Here is a 12,840-nt window from a genome sequence, read left to right as displayed (position 1 = left end):
ATGTGTTATACCTTCTCTATAACAGAGCCCGTATAAGATGTGTTATACCTTCTCTATAACAGAGCCCGTATAAGATGTGTTATACCTTCTCTATAACAGAGCCCGTATAAGATGTGTTATAACTTCTCTATAACAGAGCCCGTATAAGATGTGTTATACCTTCTCTATAACAGAGCCCGTATAAGATGTGTTATACCTTCTCTATAACAGAGCCCGTATAAGATGTGTTATACCTTCTCTATAACAGAGCCCGTATAAGATGTGTTATACCTTCTCTATAACATGGCCCGTATGAGATAATTGCTACATTTGAACCTTTTCAGTTTTGCATTTGTTTTGATGGTTATCATGCAATGTCCCCGTGATGAATAGGATATCTGTGTTGTGCTTATTGGAATCCATTCTAAACCAGACAATATGTAACAGATAGCAGCTGCACATTTTTTGCCCAGAGAAATCCATCTTTTTAATAGCTCTCTTATTAAATCCCAACAAGCTAACCTGTATACCAGGACCATGAGCGCGTAATTGAATCATGGAATATCAGGCCATTGCAAAAGCTATCAGATGACACTGTCAACCTGGCATATAAATTAAAGCAGCATCTAGCCAAAGGAAATACTGGTCTGGTCACATACGTGACAGTAATAAAGCAATTATTTAGCATTAGAGTTTTATTAAAAACTGTATTAACAGGGATGTGTGATCAATTTCAAGCGTTTTATGGCCATAATGGCAGGGCTAGCATGAAAGGCACCTTGGTCATGTGATATGATAGAAAGATTGCTCCACTTACCAGCGCAATGAATAAGCTCAAATAACAAAAGGTAGAGAAAAAGAAAGCTAAAATGCAATGATTATCCTCGTTGAGTGTAAAATATAATTGATTTTGACCCAGATAATTGACATTACCAAGATTATAAAATAGTTTGATTGACAAACACATTTAGAGACTCATCATAAAATCCCTTGAGAGGAGTGATCTACAATATTAGTACTTGACCCCTTTGAGTTTAGATCATTACAGATACAGGGGCCATTACTAAGAAAAAGAGGTATATCAGTGATGTTTCCCTGGTGTAGTCAGGGACAGATAGGGCCACCTCCCTCACCCTGGAAAGCAGCAGAGATTCTGAAAAGCTTTCATAAACAAGCCTCAAGTTCCAGGGCAGCCACTTTCCATCCCTCCATTCATCTTCATTAGCTGACTATTCCCTCCATCTCTTGTCCAAAATACTTTATGTTTGCCTCCATGGGGCCCCGGCCTACCCTGATTAGTTAGCGCTGATGCTGTTGGATTCCTGCCTGCGTCTTAATCCCCTCTGCTAATGTTCCTTGCTGCATTTCACACCAAAAACAATACAGCCACCATCTGTTTCAGGGACACAGGCATTTCATGTGGTACACACTATCTCCTCACTAACTAATGACAAAAAAAGCACACAAACAAATATATTCTTTATTAATTAGGGAACCAGTTACATTTAACACTATTAGACTGATTGTTAAAGGGAGAATCTCAGCTAACATCTGGGATCAGAGAAAACTGCTATCCTACTAGGTAGGTTAATGATGACGCAAGTCAGGATATTCCTCCACTTGCAGAATACTGTTTATGAAAATGTCATTTTCACTAATGTTATTTGGGCTTCACAGCAGAAATGCAATCTCAAAGGAGAGTATCAAACAATCTGGATCCGCACCAATTTCCAACAGCTGGGCACGATTAACAAGCATTATGTGATGGTGAGGTCCGGAAACCCCTGGAGATAAGCCCATGACTGACAAAGCAGAATGCAATGCAGCACTACATGTGGGCAAATCAACTCCTTTACCGAACTGTGGTTGGTTCCTGGATGTTCAGACTGAGCACAACAAAATGGTCAAACATGGTACATCAGTGCCTTCATAAAGTTTACCTTTTCAACATTTTGTGATGTTACAAAGTGGGCAGGGTTGGGGAGTAACGGATTACAAAAAAACAGTAACTGTAATCCATTACGTTACCAGGAAAAATATTGTAATCGGATTTCAGAAACTTTTGAAAAACTTGATGATTACTTCAAGAATTACTTTTAAATTCAGAAAGGAGGTTTTCAAAAACATATCTTTGACACTTCTCTGTTTTCTCAATGACATTAAAATCAGCAATGAAAAAAGGTGCAAGTTTAAGTTTGTTCCACCTGAGCGAGTCTAAACACAAGTCAGAGACCACTATGATGACACACCAAATGGGTTTAATGGATCGCGGGAAAAGAGCAGGAATGGGCTTTTGTAGGCTACAGTCCAAGCTATGTCTTCCAATTGTACAACTGCTGTCAGCATCCAAAGATTATTCAACTTGAATAAACGCTTGGAGGTAAGTGTCACGTCCTGACCATAGAAAGATGTGATTTTCTATGGTAGAGTAGGTCAGGGCTTGACAGGGGGTGTTTTGTGTTTTTCTGCATTTTCTATTTCTATGTTTAAGTTCTAGTTTTTCTATTTCTATGTTGTTGTTTGTGTTGATCTCCAATTGGAGGCAGCTGGTCCTCGTTACCTCTGATTGGAGATCATATTTAAGTAGGGGTTTTTCTTCCTGGGTTTTGTGGGTGATTATATTTTGAGTAGTGTTTGTTTCTCTCTGCATCACGGTTTGTTGTTTTGTATATTCAGTTATTTATGTTTTGCAAAGTTTCACGGATTTAATAAAATGTGGAACTACAACCACACTGCACTTTGGTCCGATCCTTTCGACAGCCGTGACAGTAAGGATGACAGCAGTGGTGTAGTCTACGACGATACGGATATCAGTAATTATTGATATCCACATAGAGCATTGATGTGAATAACACTGTTGCTCTCTCATATAGCTATTTGCGCCTTACGGATTGTGGTTGTTGTGGATGGCTGTTCACAAATCTAAATGTGTATTTGAACCCAAAATTGGTTGAATTCAAGAAGTTTAAGCTGCCTATCAATCATTGTTTTTGAAACCAGTGGACAGCCAGTGAAAAATGTGCTCATAAAACAGCTGCACAGTGCGGATCCCAGCCTATCTAGTGCTCAATCTAATTCATGCTGATAATTTTTTTTTATCCATAGGCCTAATGAATATCTGTTCAAACTCGCACACTTTTGATAGACTTAAAGGGGCAATCTGTAGTTGCTACATCCATTTTTGGACTTATAAATTATATATACATACAGTACCAGTCAAAGTTTAGGATACACCTACTCATTCAAGGGTTTTTCTTTATTTTTATTATTTTCTACATTGTAGAACAATAGTGAAGATATCAAAACTATGAAATAACACATGGAATGATGTAGTAACCAAAGAAGTGTTAAACAAATCAAAATATATTTTACATTTGAGATTCTTCGAAGTAGCCACCCATTGCCTTGATGACAGCTTTGCACACTCTTGGCATTCTCTCAACCAGCTTCATAAGGCAGTCACTTGGAATGCATTTCAATTAACAGGTGTGCCTTGTTAAAAGTTAATGTGTGGAATGTCTTTCCTTCTTAATGTGTTTGAGTCAATCAGTTGTTTCGTGACAAGGTAGGGGGGTATACAGAAGATAGCCTTATTTGGTAAAAGACCAAGTCCATTTTATGGCAAGAACAGCTCAAATAAGCAAAGAGAAACGACAGTCCATCATTACTTTAAGACATGAAGGTCAGTCAAGTACAGTCACAAAAACCATCAAGCGCTATGATGAAACTGGCTCTCATGAGGACCGCTAGAGGAAAGACCAAGAGTTACCTCTGCTACAGAGCATAAGTTCAAATAATTGCTTCAAGGAGTTCAAGTAACAGACACATCTCAACATCAACTGTTCAGAGGAGACTGCGCGAATCAGGCCAATCAGGTCGAATTGCTGCAAAGAAACCACTACTAAAGGACACCAATAAGAAGAAGAGACTTGCTTGGGCCAAGAAACACGAGCAATGGACATTAGACCGGTGGAAATCTATCCTTTTGGTCTGTGTCCAAATTTTGAGATTTTTGGTTCCTACTGCTGTGTCTGTGAGACGCAGAGTAGGTGAACGGATGACCACCGCATGTGTGGTTCCCACGGTGAGGCATGGAGGAGGAAGTGTGATGGTGCTTTGCTGGTGACACGGTCAGTGATTTACTTAGAATTCAAGGCACACATAACCAGCATGGCTACCACAGCATTCTGCAGCGATACGCCATCCCATCTGGTTTGCTCTTAGTGGGACGATCATTTGTTTTTCAACAGGAAAATGACCCAACACACCTCCAGGCTGTGTAAGGGCTATTTGACCAAGAAGGAGAGTGATGGAGTGCTGCATCAGATGGCCTCCACAATCACCCGACATTAACCTAATTGAGATGGTTTGGTATGAGTTGGACTGCAGAGTGAAGGAAATGCAGCCAACAAGTGCTCAGCATATTTGGGAACTCCTTCTAGACTGTTGGAAAGGCATTCCAGGTGAAGCTGGTTGATAGTAGCCAAGAATGTGCAGAGCTGTCATCAAGGCAAAGGGTAACTACTTTGATGAATCTCAAATATAAAATATATTTAGATTTGTTTAACACTTTTTTGGTTACTACATGATTCCATATGTGTTGTTTCATAGTTTTGATGTCTACACTATTATTCTACAATGTTGAAAATTGTAAAAATAAAGAAAAGCCCTGGAATGAGTGGTGTGTCCAAACTTTTGACTGGTACTGTATATGAAGATAAAAACACTAATATATATTGATTACATAAGTATTCAACCCCATGAGTCAATACATGTTAGAATCACCTTTGGCAGTGATTAAAGCTGCAAGTCTTTCTGGGTAAGTCTCTAAGAGCTTCACAGACCTGGACTGTACAATTTTTGCACATTTTATTTTTTTACAATTCTTCAAGCTCTGTCAAGTTGGTTGTTGATCATTGCTAGACAAATATTTTCAGGTCTGGCCATACATTTTATTTTTTACTCATGAACATATTTAGGCTTGCCATAACAAATGGGTTGAATATTTAATGATTAAAGACATTTTAGCTTTTAATTTTCCACTTTGACAGTATGGGGTATTGTGTGTAGGCCAGTGACACAACATCTCAATTGAATCAATTTTAAATTCAGGCTGTAACACAATAAAATGTGGAAAAAGTCAAGAGGTGTGAATACTTTCTGAAGGCACTGTATCTGTACTGTCTGGGTGACCATTTGCAATGGTTTACCTGCTTCTTCCCCATCCTCCACCTCCTCTTCTTCCTCCTCTGTATTAGTGAGAGCAGGCTCCTCCAATCCAACGTCTTGCATTAGAATTCGCTCTGTCTCAGTAGTCTGAAAAAACAAGGGTTTAATATCCTTTAGTTAAAATACCATGACAATAAAACAGTGTTTGATATAGACTTTACCTTCAATGACTCAATCTGGACAACTTGGCATCGCTGGAGCAGGTCAACAAAGAGGTATATGAGGAGAGCCTGACAAGAAAAATGAAGGGAACTACTTGTGAATTCTAGGAAAGTGCATCCTCCTCACAACAAATAAACCATTATCCACTCTCCCAATGCCCTTAAAACCCACAATAACATCCACTGCTAGGCCCACAAATGGTCTCGGCTGATAGCGTTCTATCTGTCCTGAGAATAGGTTTTATACCTACTTGAGCGATGTACAAAATAAATAAATATCATGACACAACATCAGCACAACAATATGAACACATCCTGAAATTGAGCATCCAATTGAATGAGTTTGTAATCAAAATAAAATAAAAACAACTGCCATGTTACCTACAATATTTTTTTATTGAACATTTATTTAACTAGGCAAGTCAGTTAAGAACAAATTATTATTTACAATGACGGCCTACCCCAGCCAAACCTGGACGATGCTGTGCCAATTGTGCGCCGCACTATGGGACTCCCAATGACTGCCGGATGTGATACAGCCTGGATTTGAACCAGGGACTTTAGTGACGCCTCTTGCACTGAGATGCAGTCCCTTAGACCGCTGCACCACTTGGGAGCACTCATATAGTACAATGGCGCTAAGCTAACACAGTACTTACGTGGCCATTATGTTCCAGTTAAACAACATCAAACTCACCTGCACAAAGAAACCAATTATAAAGGAGACCAGGAAAGGCATGAGTCCTGCATGTGCTATTGTGACAGGAAGTCCTGCAATATAATGTACATAATTTCAGTTATAAAAGTACATAGTTACAAAAGTAATCATGAACAGTCTATAATTTATCACTGAAATCATAATTTTTCATTTAGATATATCAAATTCAGTGGAGGCTGCTGAGGGGAGGATGACTCATAATAATGGCTGGAATGGAGTTAATGGAATGACATAAAACACATGGAAACCATGTGTTGGATGAATTTGATGCCATTCCACTGATACCTCCCCAATTAAGGTGCCACCAACCTCCTGTGATAAAATTTGATTTGAATTTGATTTTTATATATTTCATACCCTACAGGTCATAAACCGCTGTATGAATAATTTCGCAAAAGACAATACGTTCTGTTCATAAATAGAATATGACTCTGGTACAACCAATGACTGTATATATGAATCATTCATTCCTATGTGAGGACTCAATAGCGCATTGAAGCCAAATGAAGTCAGTTAAGATGGCGTCTCATGGAGACATAATATGAGTAGTTTGAGCTACTCCTGGAAGCGATGTTGCAGGCTAGCTCAGTTGTGCCCCCTCTCAATGAGTAACTCAAATTGAAGGCCAACCGAGGTACTGCAGGCTCCCATTAATTATCCTTTTATCTTCTTCTGTGTGTGATTTTCAAATAATTAGTTTAAGGACATACATCTGGTGTTTTAAAAGCAATTATTGGGACCATTATTCTCTAATAAACATTTTTTTATTTACACGAAGATTGACCATGAAATTTGACATTTTTCCATTCACTATAATTGGGATCCTGTTTTCTGCTAACAATACCTGCAGTACCACGGTCTGCCTTGAACATCCGTGGCAACAATGACAGAAGCAGACGTTCCCCCCTGAGTACAACTCACCTAAGATTCCAGTTCCCAGTATGGTTGCAATTGACATAAAATCTAGAAAAATGTGAGACAGAAAAGTTACACACCGAATCCTAACTTGAGATAGCCAATATGTTCATAACTCTTCATGCAAACCTGCCATTGACATCAATACATGATTTACATGAATGTTTCATTCGTATTTAGAGTATTTGGCCAAACTCCTTTCATATTTACTTTAACAATAGGTGGGATTGACCCAACATGACAAACTATCATGCCCAATAAGGCAAGGGGCAAAACTACAAATTGTCTACCCTAGTGTCTTGTAAATAAACAAGCAGTTATAGACTATCTATTGACATGGTGCACAAGGTTGTTCATAAATATTTCAGATCCTGGTAGATAAAGGTATATTCATTACATCTAGCAGCACCTACTGGTGCATCCTGCCCTGGGCTATTCAATCCCCAGATGGGCTTGTGCAAACCTCTGGTTAGAAACTCATAACAGACAAGTTACAGAAATGCTTGCAGAACTTATTGTTGCAATAAATAAAAAAACGTACAACCGGATGGATATACAACATACATGTTAGAAAAAATTCCATTCAACACTTGTGTAAATTATTTGGGGTTGTTCTTGGCCTGACAACCTTTTCATCAAACTGTTATTACTTTGTCATCATCACATCCTGTCTAATATTCTCACATCTACAATTTGGATTCACACATATGGTAGTTTATAACTACAAATTATGTGTTATCAGTCTTTTTATGTCCTTTTACTTTCAGCTGTTGTAAGTGCGACTTCAAAATGACACTCCCTGAAAGACAAGAAGCTTGAATACAATAAGAGCTGCATTTCCAAACCCACCATAATGGAGGTTTAATGACAATGAAATTAGCTGCATTGGAATGATCTAACCTCAGTCAGTGTGTGTAAAATTGTGTTTCATATGTGTTTAATATTAATCTCTAAGGTTTTAGCTACAGTGACTGTAAAAATAAATAAAAAACTATTAGCTTTATGAATCGCCTTTGTTATGGTCCGTCTAGGCTTGCCTACGCATGATGAGGAGCCACGAAAACGTACTGAAATGGCCAGGAACAAGCTCTAGTGCGCATCAGCATCCAGTAGGGTTGTGCAGTGGCATGATGATTTCACAGACCAGCAGTACAATGTTTTTAGCGACTGCTTTCCTACATTTACCACAACCTATTTGACTGAGCGTACAAAGTGAAGTTTTAATTAGTGAAATGGACCAGGTGCATTCATGCTATTTAATTGTCTGTCGGCGTGGGGTGAAATTATCACGGAAAAACATCCTGTCGCGGTTTTCAACATCCATTCAAATGCTGTTTTTTGTCTGATACTCACAGCACTGCAGGTAAATTAATCTCAATTTCCAGGGTTTATCCTGGTTTTTCCGCGTAATTTTGATGGACATAGTCGTGACATGGCGCTCAGAAATGGGACATGGGCTTTGAAATATTTCTTCTGCGGCGGTCGCCATCATTTCGTCGTCCTTCTCCTACCAGTACTAAATCCACTGCACCTGGGATCAGAGCAGTGCTAAGCGCGTGCGCGGGGATGTTTGCTATCAGGCGCATCCGTATGTAAATAGGACACCTTATTTGTGGTATAATTGAGACACGTTGATAAGGAATACGACATTACATTTACCAAGGCGGTCTAGTGGTGTATACACTGGGTGAAAATCCTAAAATTATAACGTCAATTAGGTAGGCTACATAGTTTACCACTTCCGATACCATGGACAGCGACGCCATACCGGATAATGTAATATTCGGTTAACACAGTGACACTTCGCTTGGGGGAAGTTTGAGACCAATTCGGTGGTCTCTGGAGATCTTTCATTGAATTATGCTGCAAATTGTCATAAAAACCTTAATCGGTTAATTCCGTTTACATCAAATACATGAGCAGAAAGATAACAGATCATAAAGGTTACTTTTAAACCTCCCTTTTATTAGACTATGGGAGTAAATTATAGCACATTTCATATAGAATATTTACAACATACTAAAAAACTTGTAATATCATACCAAGGGAGTTATCAATAGACGCAATGGACTTTTCCGAATACCAAACCATTGTAATAACCAATAATTGAGGAATTGTATAGTGTTAACGAAAATATTTCACAACTGTGATGAATGAATTCAGTTAATAATGCATAACACTAAAACTGAAACTGAACTATTTCCATGTAGATGTCAACCATTCCATGTATTCCTTCATTGGATAAACAGACTTACAGCCTACATAATAATACAACTAAGCACTTCCGCAAACTGCCATTTTCCTATAACACCCTTGATGATGGCAGTAATGTTTGGCAGTCATTTTCCTTGTCTTTAAAACTCTTTAACATATAAAATACTGTAAAAGAACAACAAGATCATGCCAATGTAGCGTTTATTGCATATGATACCAATGACATGGGGATTCAATACATGATAGTTCCTGCTTGACCAGCTATATTAAGAGATATTTAAAGAAACAAATCCCAAAGGAATTTCAAGTGGCCAAAACCCTGATACCTATTGCTTAAGAGACTAGAGACATGATCACAATTTACAACAATATAAGACTGGGTAAACTCACAATCAAGATGCTTAGTGCAAATACATACAATATTCATGCCAGTCAATGCAGTATTTCATGCAACACATCATGCAGCACATCTAACTTGTGTAATATTATATGATTGAACAAAGCATCACATAAATAACTGAACAATTGAAGACATTTGATATAGCCTATTTGAAGCCCATGGTCCAACTAAAACCTACTATATTTGGAGATACAGCAAGAGCATAACAATCTGCCATTTCATACTACAGTGAATGATGGAGCTACTTCCATACTTACCATGCTTCCAGATAACTCATACCAAAGGCTTGTTGCTGTTACCTTATAAAAAACTTTTTTTATGTAACAAAAAAACATTCACCTGTTATAAAGGGCATTTTATATGCTACTATGCATGAACAATGTCAGCTTCTTAATGATAAAATAAATGAATACAAATCCTGTAGCAAAGTTATGTAATGGTCCTCCGAAGAAGTCCTCAGAAGATTATTAATTGACCAACTTGAAGGAATGAGACAACTGGCTTTTTATAATTTCTCATTATTTTCATGGCACTAAAAATGTAGTAGGCCTACTGTTGTTGAATTAATCCTAAACTAATAGGGTTGTATACAGCACACACTTAATTTTTGGTATCGAAATCAAACAGATTCCTCTATTCAAGCAAAATAACAATGTACACATGTACAATTGACATCAGCCTAAGAACCTTTCCTAAAGCATTCATGATTTTCAAATAAAGGCACGTACATAATTTAAAGCTTAGCTAATATTGTAGTCCCTGAATGAAGTGTTCCTAAATAGCCATTCCATTTCTTTTGAAAAGTTAAGTCAAGTACAATTGTTTTACAAAATATCATTAAACCCTTATTATGAATTCCAGTGACCTTTATATCACAAATTTGTAATAACATTATCAAAAACACAATCTCTAGTGCAAATGTCTTATAACGATGACAATAATGATGATGGACAAAGGATTACATTGGCATAGGAGACTTTTGGGGACAGTTCCACTACCTTCAAAATCCACATTTATCCTTGAGATGGACACAACAGCATATCATAACCCTGCAATTAAGAAAATATCACTTAAACCCTCAAAAAATAAGCTAAACTAATTATGTACATTGCAATATGCAGGTTGTCATTTATTGGTATGATTGATGTGCTGGAGGCAGCTCTGAAGGGTAGTCACTAGCTGGCACAGCCACAATGTAATAAAATCTGATTTTAAACCTAACCCTAACCACACTGCTAACCTTATGCCTAACTCTAGCCTTAAATTAAGACCAAAAAGTGATTAAAAATTTTTTCTAATAATTTGTACGATATAATATAGACAATCTTGACTTTGCCTCGAGCCCTTGTAGTGGAAATCGCTCAGCGCTGCCTCAAAGACAAGATTCATCCCAATGAATGTCAACGCTCATGCAAAAATAACACATGAAGAAGTCTACCATGAACAAAGCATAACAAATAAGTTAAGTCAAATAACAGCTACTGTAATACTACACATTTCATCATCAGTCCATCCTTACGGTATGTACAAATAGGGAAAGTGAGGTTTGTTTTGTAGACAACCACACTACTCTTGTCCATTGGTATTGCCATTGCTTCTATATCAAAGTATTGCAGAGACTTGCCTGTTTTTAATAACATTGATCATTGGAGGACTCCAAGTAATTCAGAGTTATTAGAAAAATACGGATATCACATTTCACTTTGGGTACGAGACATTATCAAAGATGAATTATTATTTTTCAATACATCAAAGTAGAAGAAAAAAAAACATCCAATCAAAGCACACATCTGGTAGAGAGCACTTTACTGTGCTGGTTATTGGATTCAATCATATAGTGCATGAGACACTGAAAAATATAATCATACAAAATGCAGTTTTCAGGGACTTCAAATCAAAATCAAATCAAATTTAAGCATCCTTAAAGCCAGCTTGTGTCTGCAGTCAAGACGGTAATGCGTATGACTAGTATAAGAAGTATGGTTGAGCATGTCAACTGTCAAAACAGGCCATGTCACACCGCTGTCACTATTTACCTCACCAATCATGCCTCTGTACATATAGCTAATTTCTCACACTTACTATAATCCAAACATCATGTTCTCCTTTGCTCTGTCATAGATACACATTTGCCTTGCCTGTAGAAAATCACAAGGCACAATGAGAGCAGAACAGAGGGTTGCTGTGCTTTCAGCAGAACTAAGAGCATGGAATGGTGTCATACTGTATGTTTTGTTTGAATGTTTAGACAGAGGCAGAGATTGTCCAATAGTGCATATGAGCATAAACACATCCAGCTGGCCTTATAGTGTTTATCCACTCGTGTAAAAACATGCTGTAGTCAGTGACGCATTACTCACTTCAAAATGCATGTTTATCTATCAAGCTCTGCGTGGTTGTGAATCGCTCTGTCTTGTAGATTTAGCTCACTCCTGTGTTCCAGTGCTTCTTCACGTTCTCAGTTTATACGTGCCTGCCTGTCTGGCGTTGTTCCAGACAGCCAGACAGACATGTATAAATGAGGCATTAGGACATCATGGACAGCCCAGCACTTTCATTGACAGCCAAAAGGATCTAGAAGAAATCAACATTGCTTTCTGAATGTTTCATAAACCTGAACACAGTAGGCGCTCAAGAAGAGTACTGCAAGAAGGTGTCCCGGTCTCTTCATATTGCTTTAGTGTGATCTCTTTGTAAAAAAAAAATGTGCCACACTTCATTGTGAAGAGTGAACTTAGGTATCTGAGACACGTATGCAGATACCATTGGTCTAGGCAGTGCAACCACACAGTGCCTCCAACCTTGGCTGATTGGATTCGTTGGGTCAATTTGTGTCATCTGGACTGTTTTCAAAGAGGTCAAGCCCACAGCGAATGAGTTTTTCAGCTGAATTGATGGCGTTTATTATCAGCGACAAAGACTTGTTTACAGCGTTGTGTTTTAGTGGATCCAGGGGGTACTTCAGTATGGAGAACTGGGGGACCTTCCCATTCAGACTGTACAACAGGTTCCTGGATCACAGGGGAACAAACAGACCACAGGTAAGTATTCACATTCACTAACTGCTGATTTTCCTGTAAAAAAAAAAACCTCTTCATTAATTATACTTACTGTATAATTGCTTGACACTGTGAGAGATATTGTACATACAAAATGATCTTGTCACACCCTGTTTTCTGTCAAATATAGGTTACACAATACTGTTGGAAACACAAAACCTTCCC

General features: G+C 38.1%; 2 protein-coding genes across 3 annotated transcripts in view; both read right to left on the bottom strand.

The window, feature by feature from the left end:
- LOC115158418 (uncharacterized) overlaps window positions 1-8,679 on the bottom strand; it is a 103,917-nt gene extending 95,238 nt beyond the window's left edge. Inside the window, exons 1-5 of one of the 2 annotated variants that reach the window (XM_029707335.1) lie at window positions 8,356-8,679; window positions 7,009-7,050; window positions 6,067-6,140; window positions 5,370-5,438; window positions 5,190-5,295 (exon numbers count right to left, since the gene is read on the bottom strand). In XM_029707335.1, coding sequence (XP_029563195.1) covers window positions 5,190-5,295; window positions 5,370-5,438; window positions 6,067-6,140; window positions 7,009-7,050; window positions 8,356-8,494 — 430 coding nt within the window. In that variant the 5' untranslated portion in view covers window positions 8,495-8,679. The remainder of the gene's footprint in view (window positions 1-5,189; window positions 5,296-5,369; window positions 5,439-6,066; window positions 6,141-7,008; window positions 7,051-8,355) is intronic. The other variant, XM_029707337.1, reaches the window with a different exon arrangement.
- A 721-nt stretch (window positions 8,680-9,400) lies between these two features.
- Window positions 9,401-12,840, bottom strand: part of naaladl2 (N-acetylated alpha-linked acidic dipeptidase like 2) — a 288,194-nt gene continuing 284,754 nt past the window's right edge. The window contains exon 14 of the mRNA XM_029707333.1: window positions 9,401-12,627. Within this exon, the coding sequence (XP_029563193.1) occupies window positions 12,441-12,627 (187 nt within the window). The 3' untranslated portion in view covers window positions 9,401-12,440. The remainder of the gene's footprint in view (window positions 12,628-12,840) is intronic.

This window comes from Salmo trutta, chromosome 22, assembly GCF_901001165.1.
Source record: "Salmo trutta chromosome 22, fSalTru1.1, whole genome shotgun sequence".
Classification (NCBI taxonomy): domain Eukaryota; kingdom Metazoa; phylum Chordata; class Actinopteri; order Salmoniformes; family Salmonidae; genus Salmo; species Salmo trutta.
Note: the sequence above shows the minus strand (reverse complement) of the source record. Positions and strands in the feature narration are given on the sequence as shown.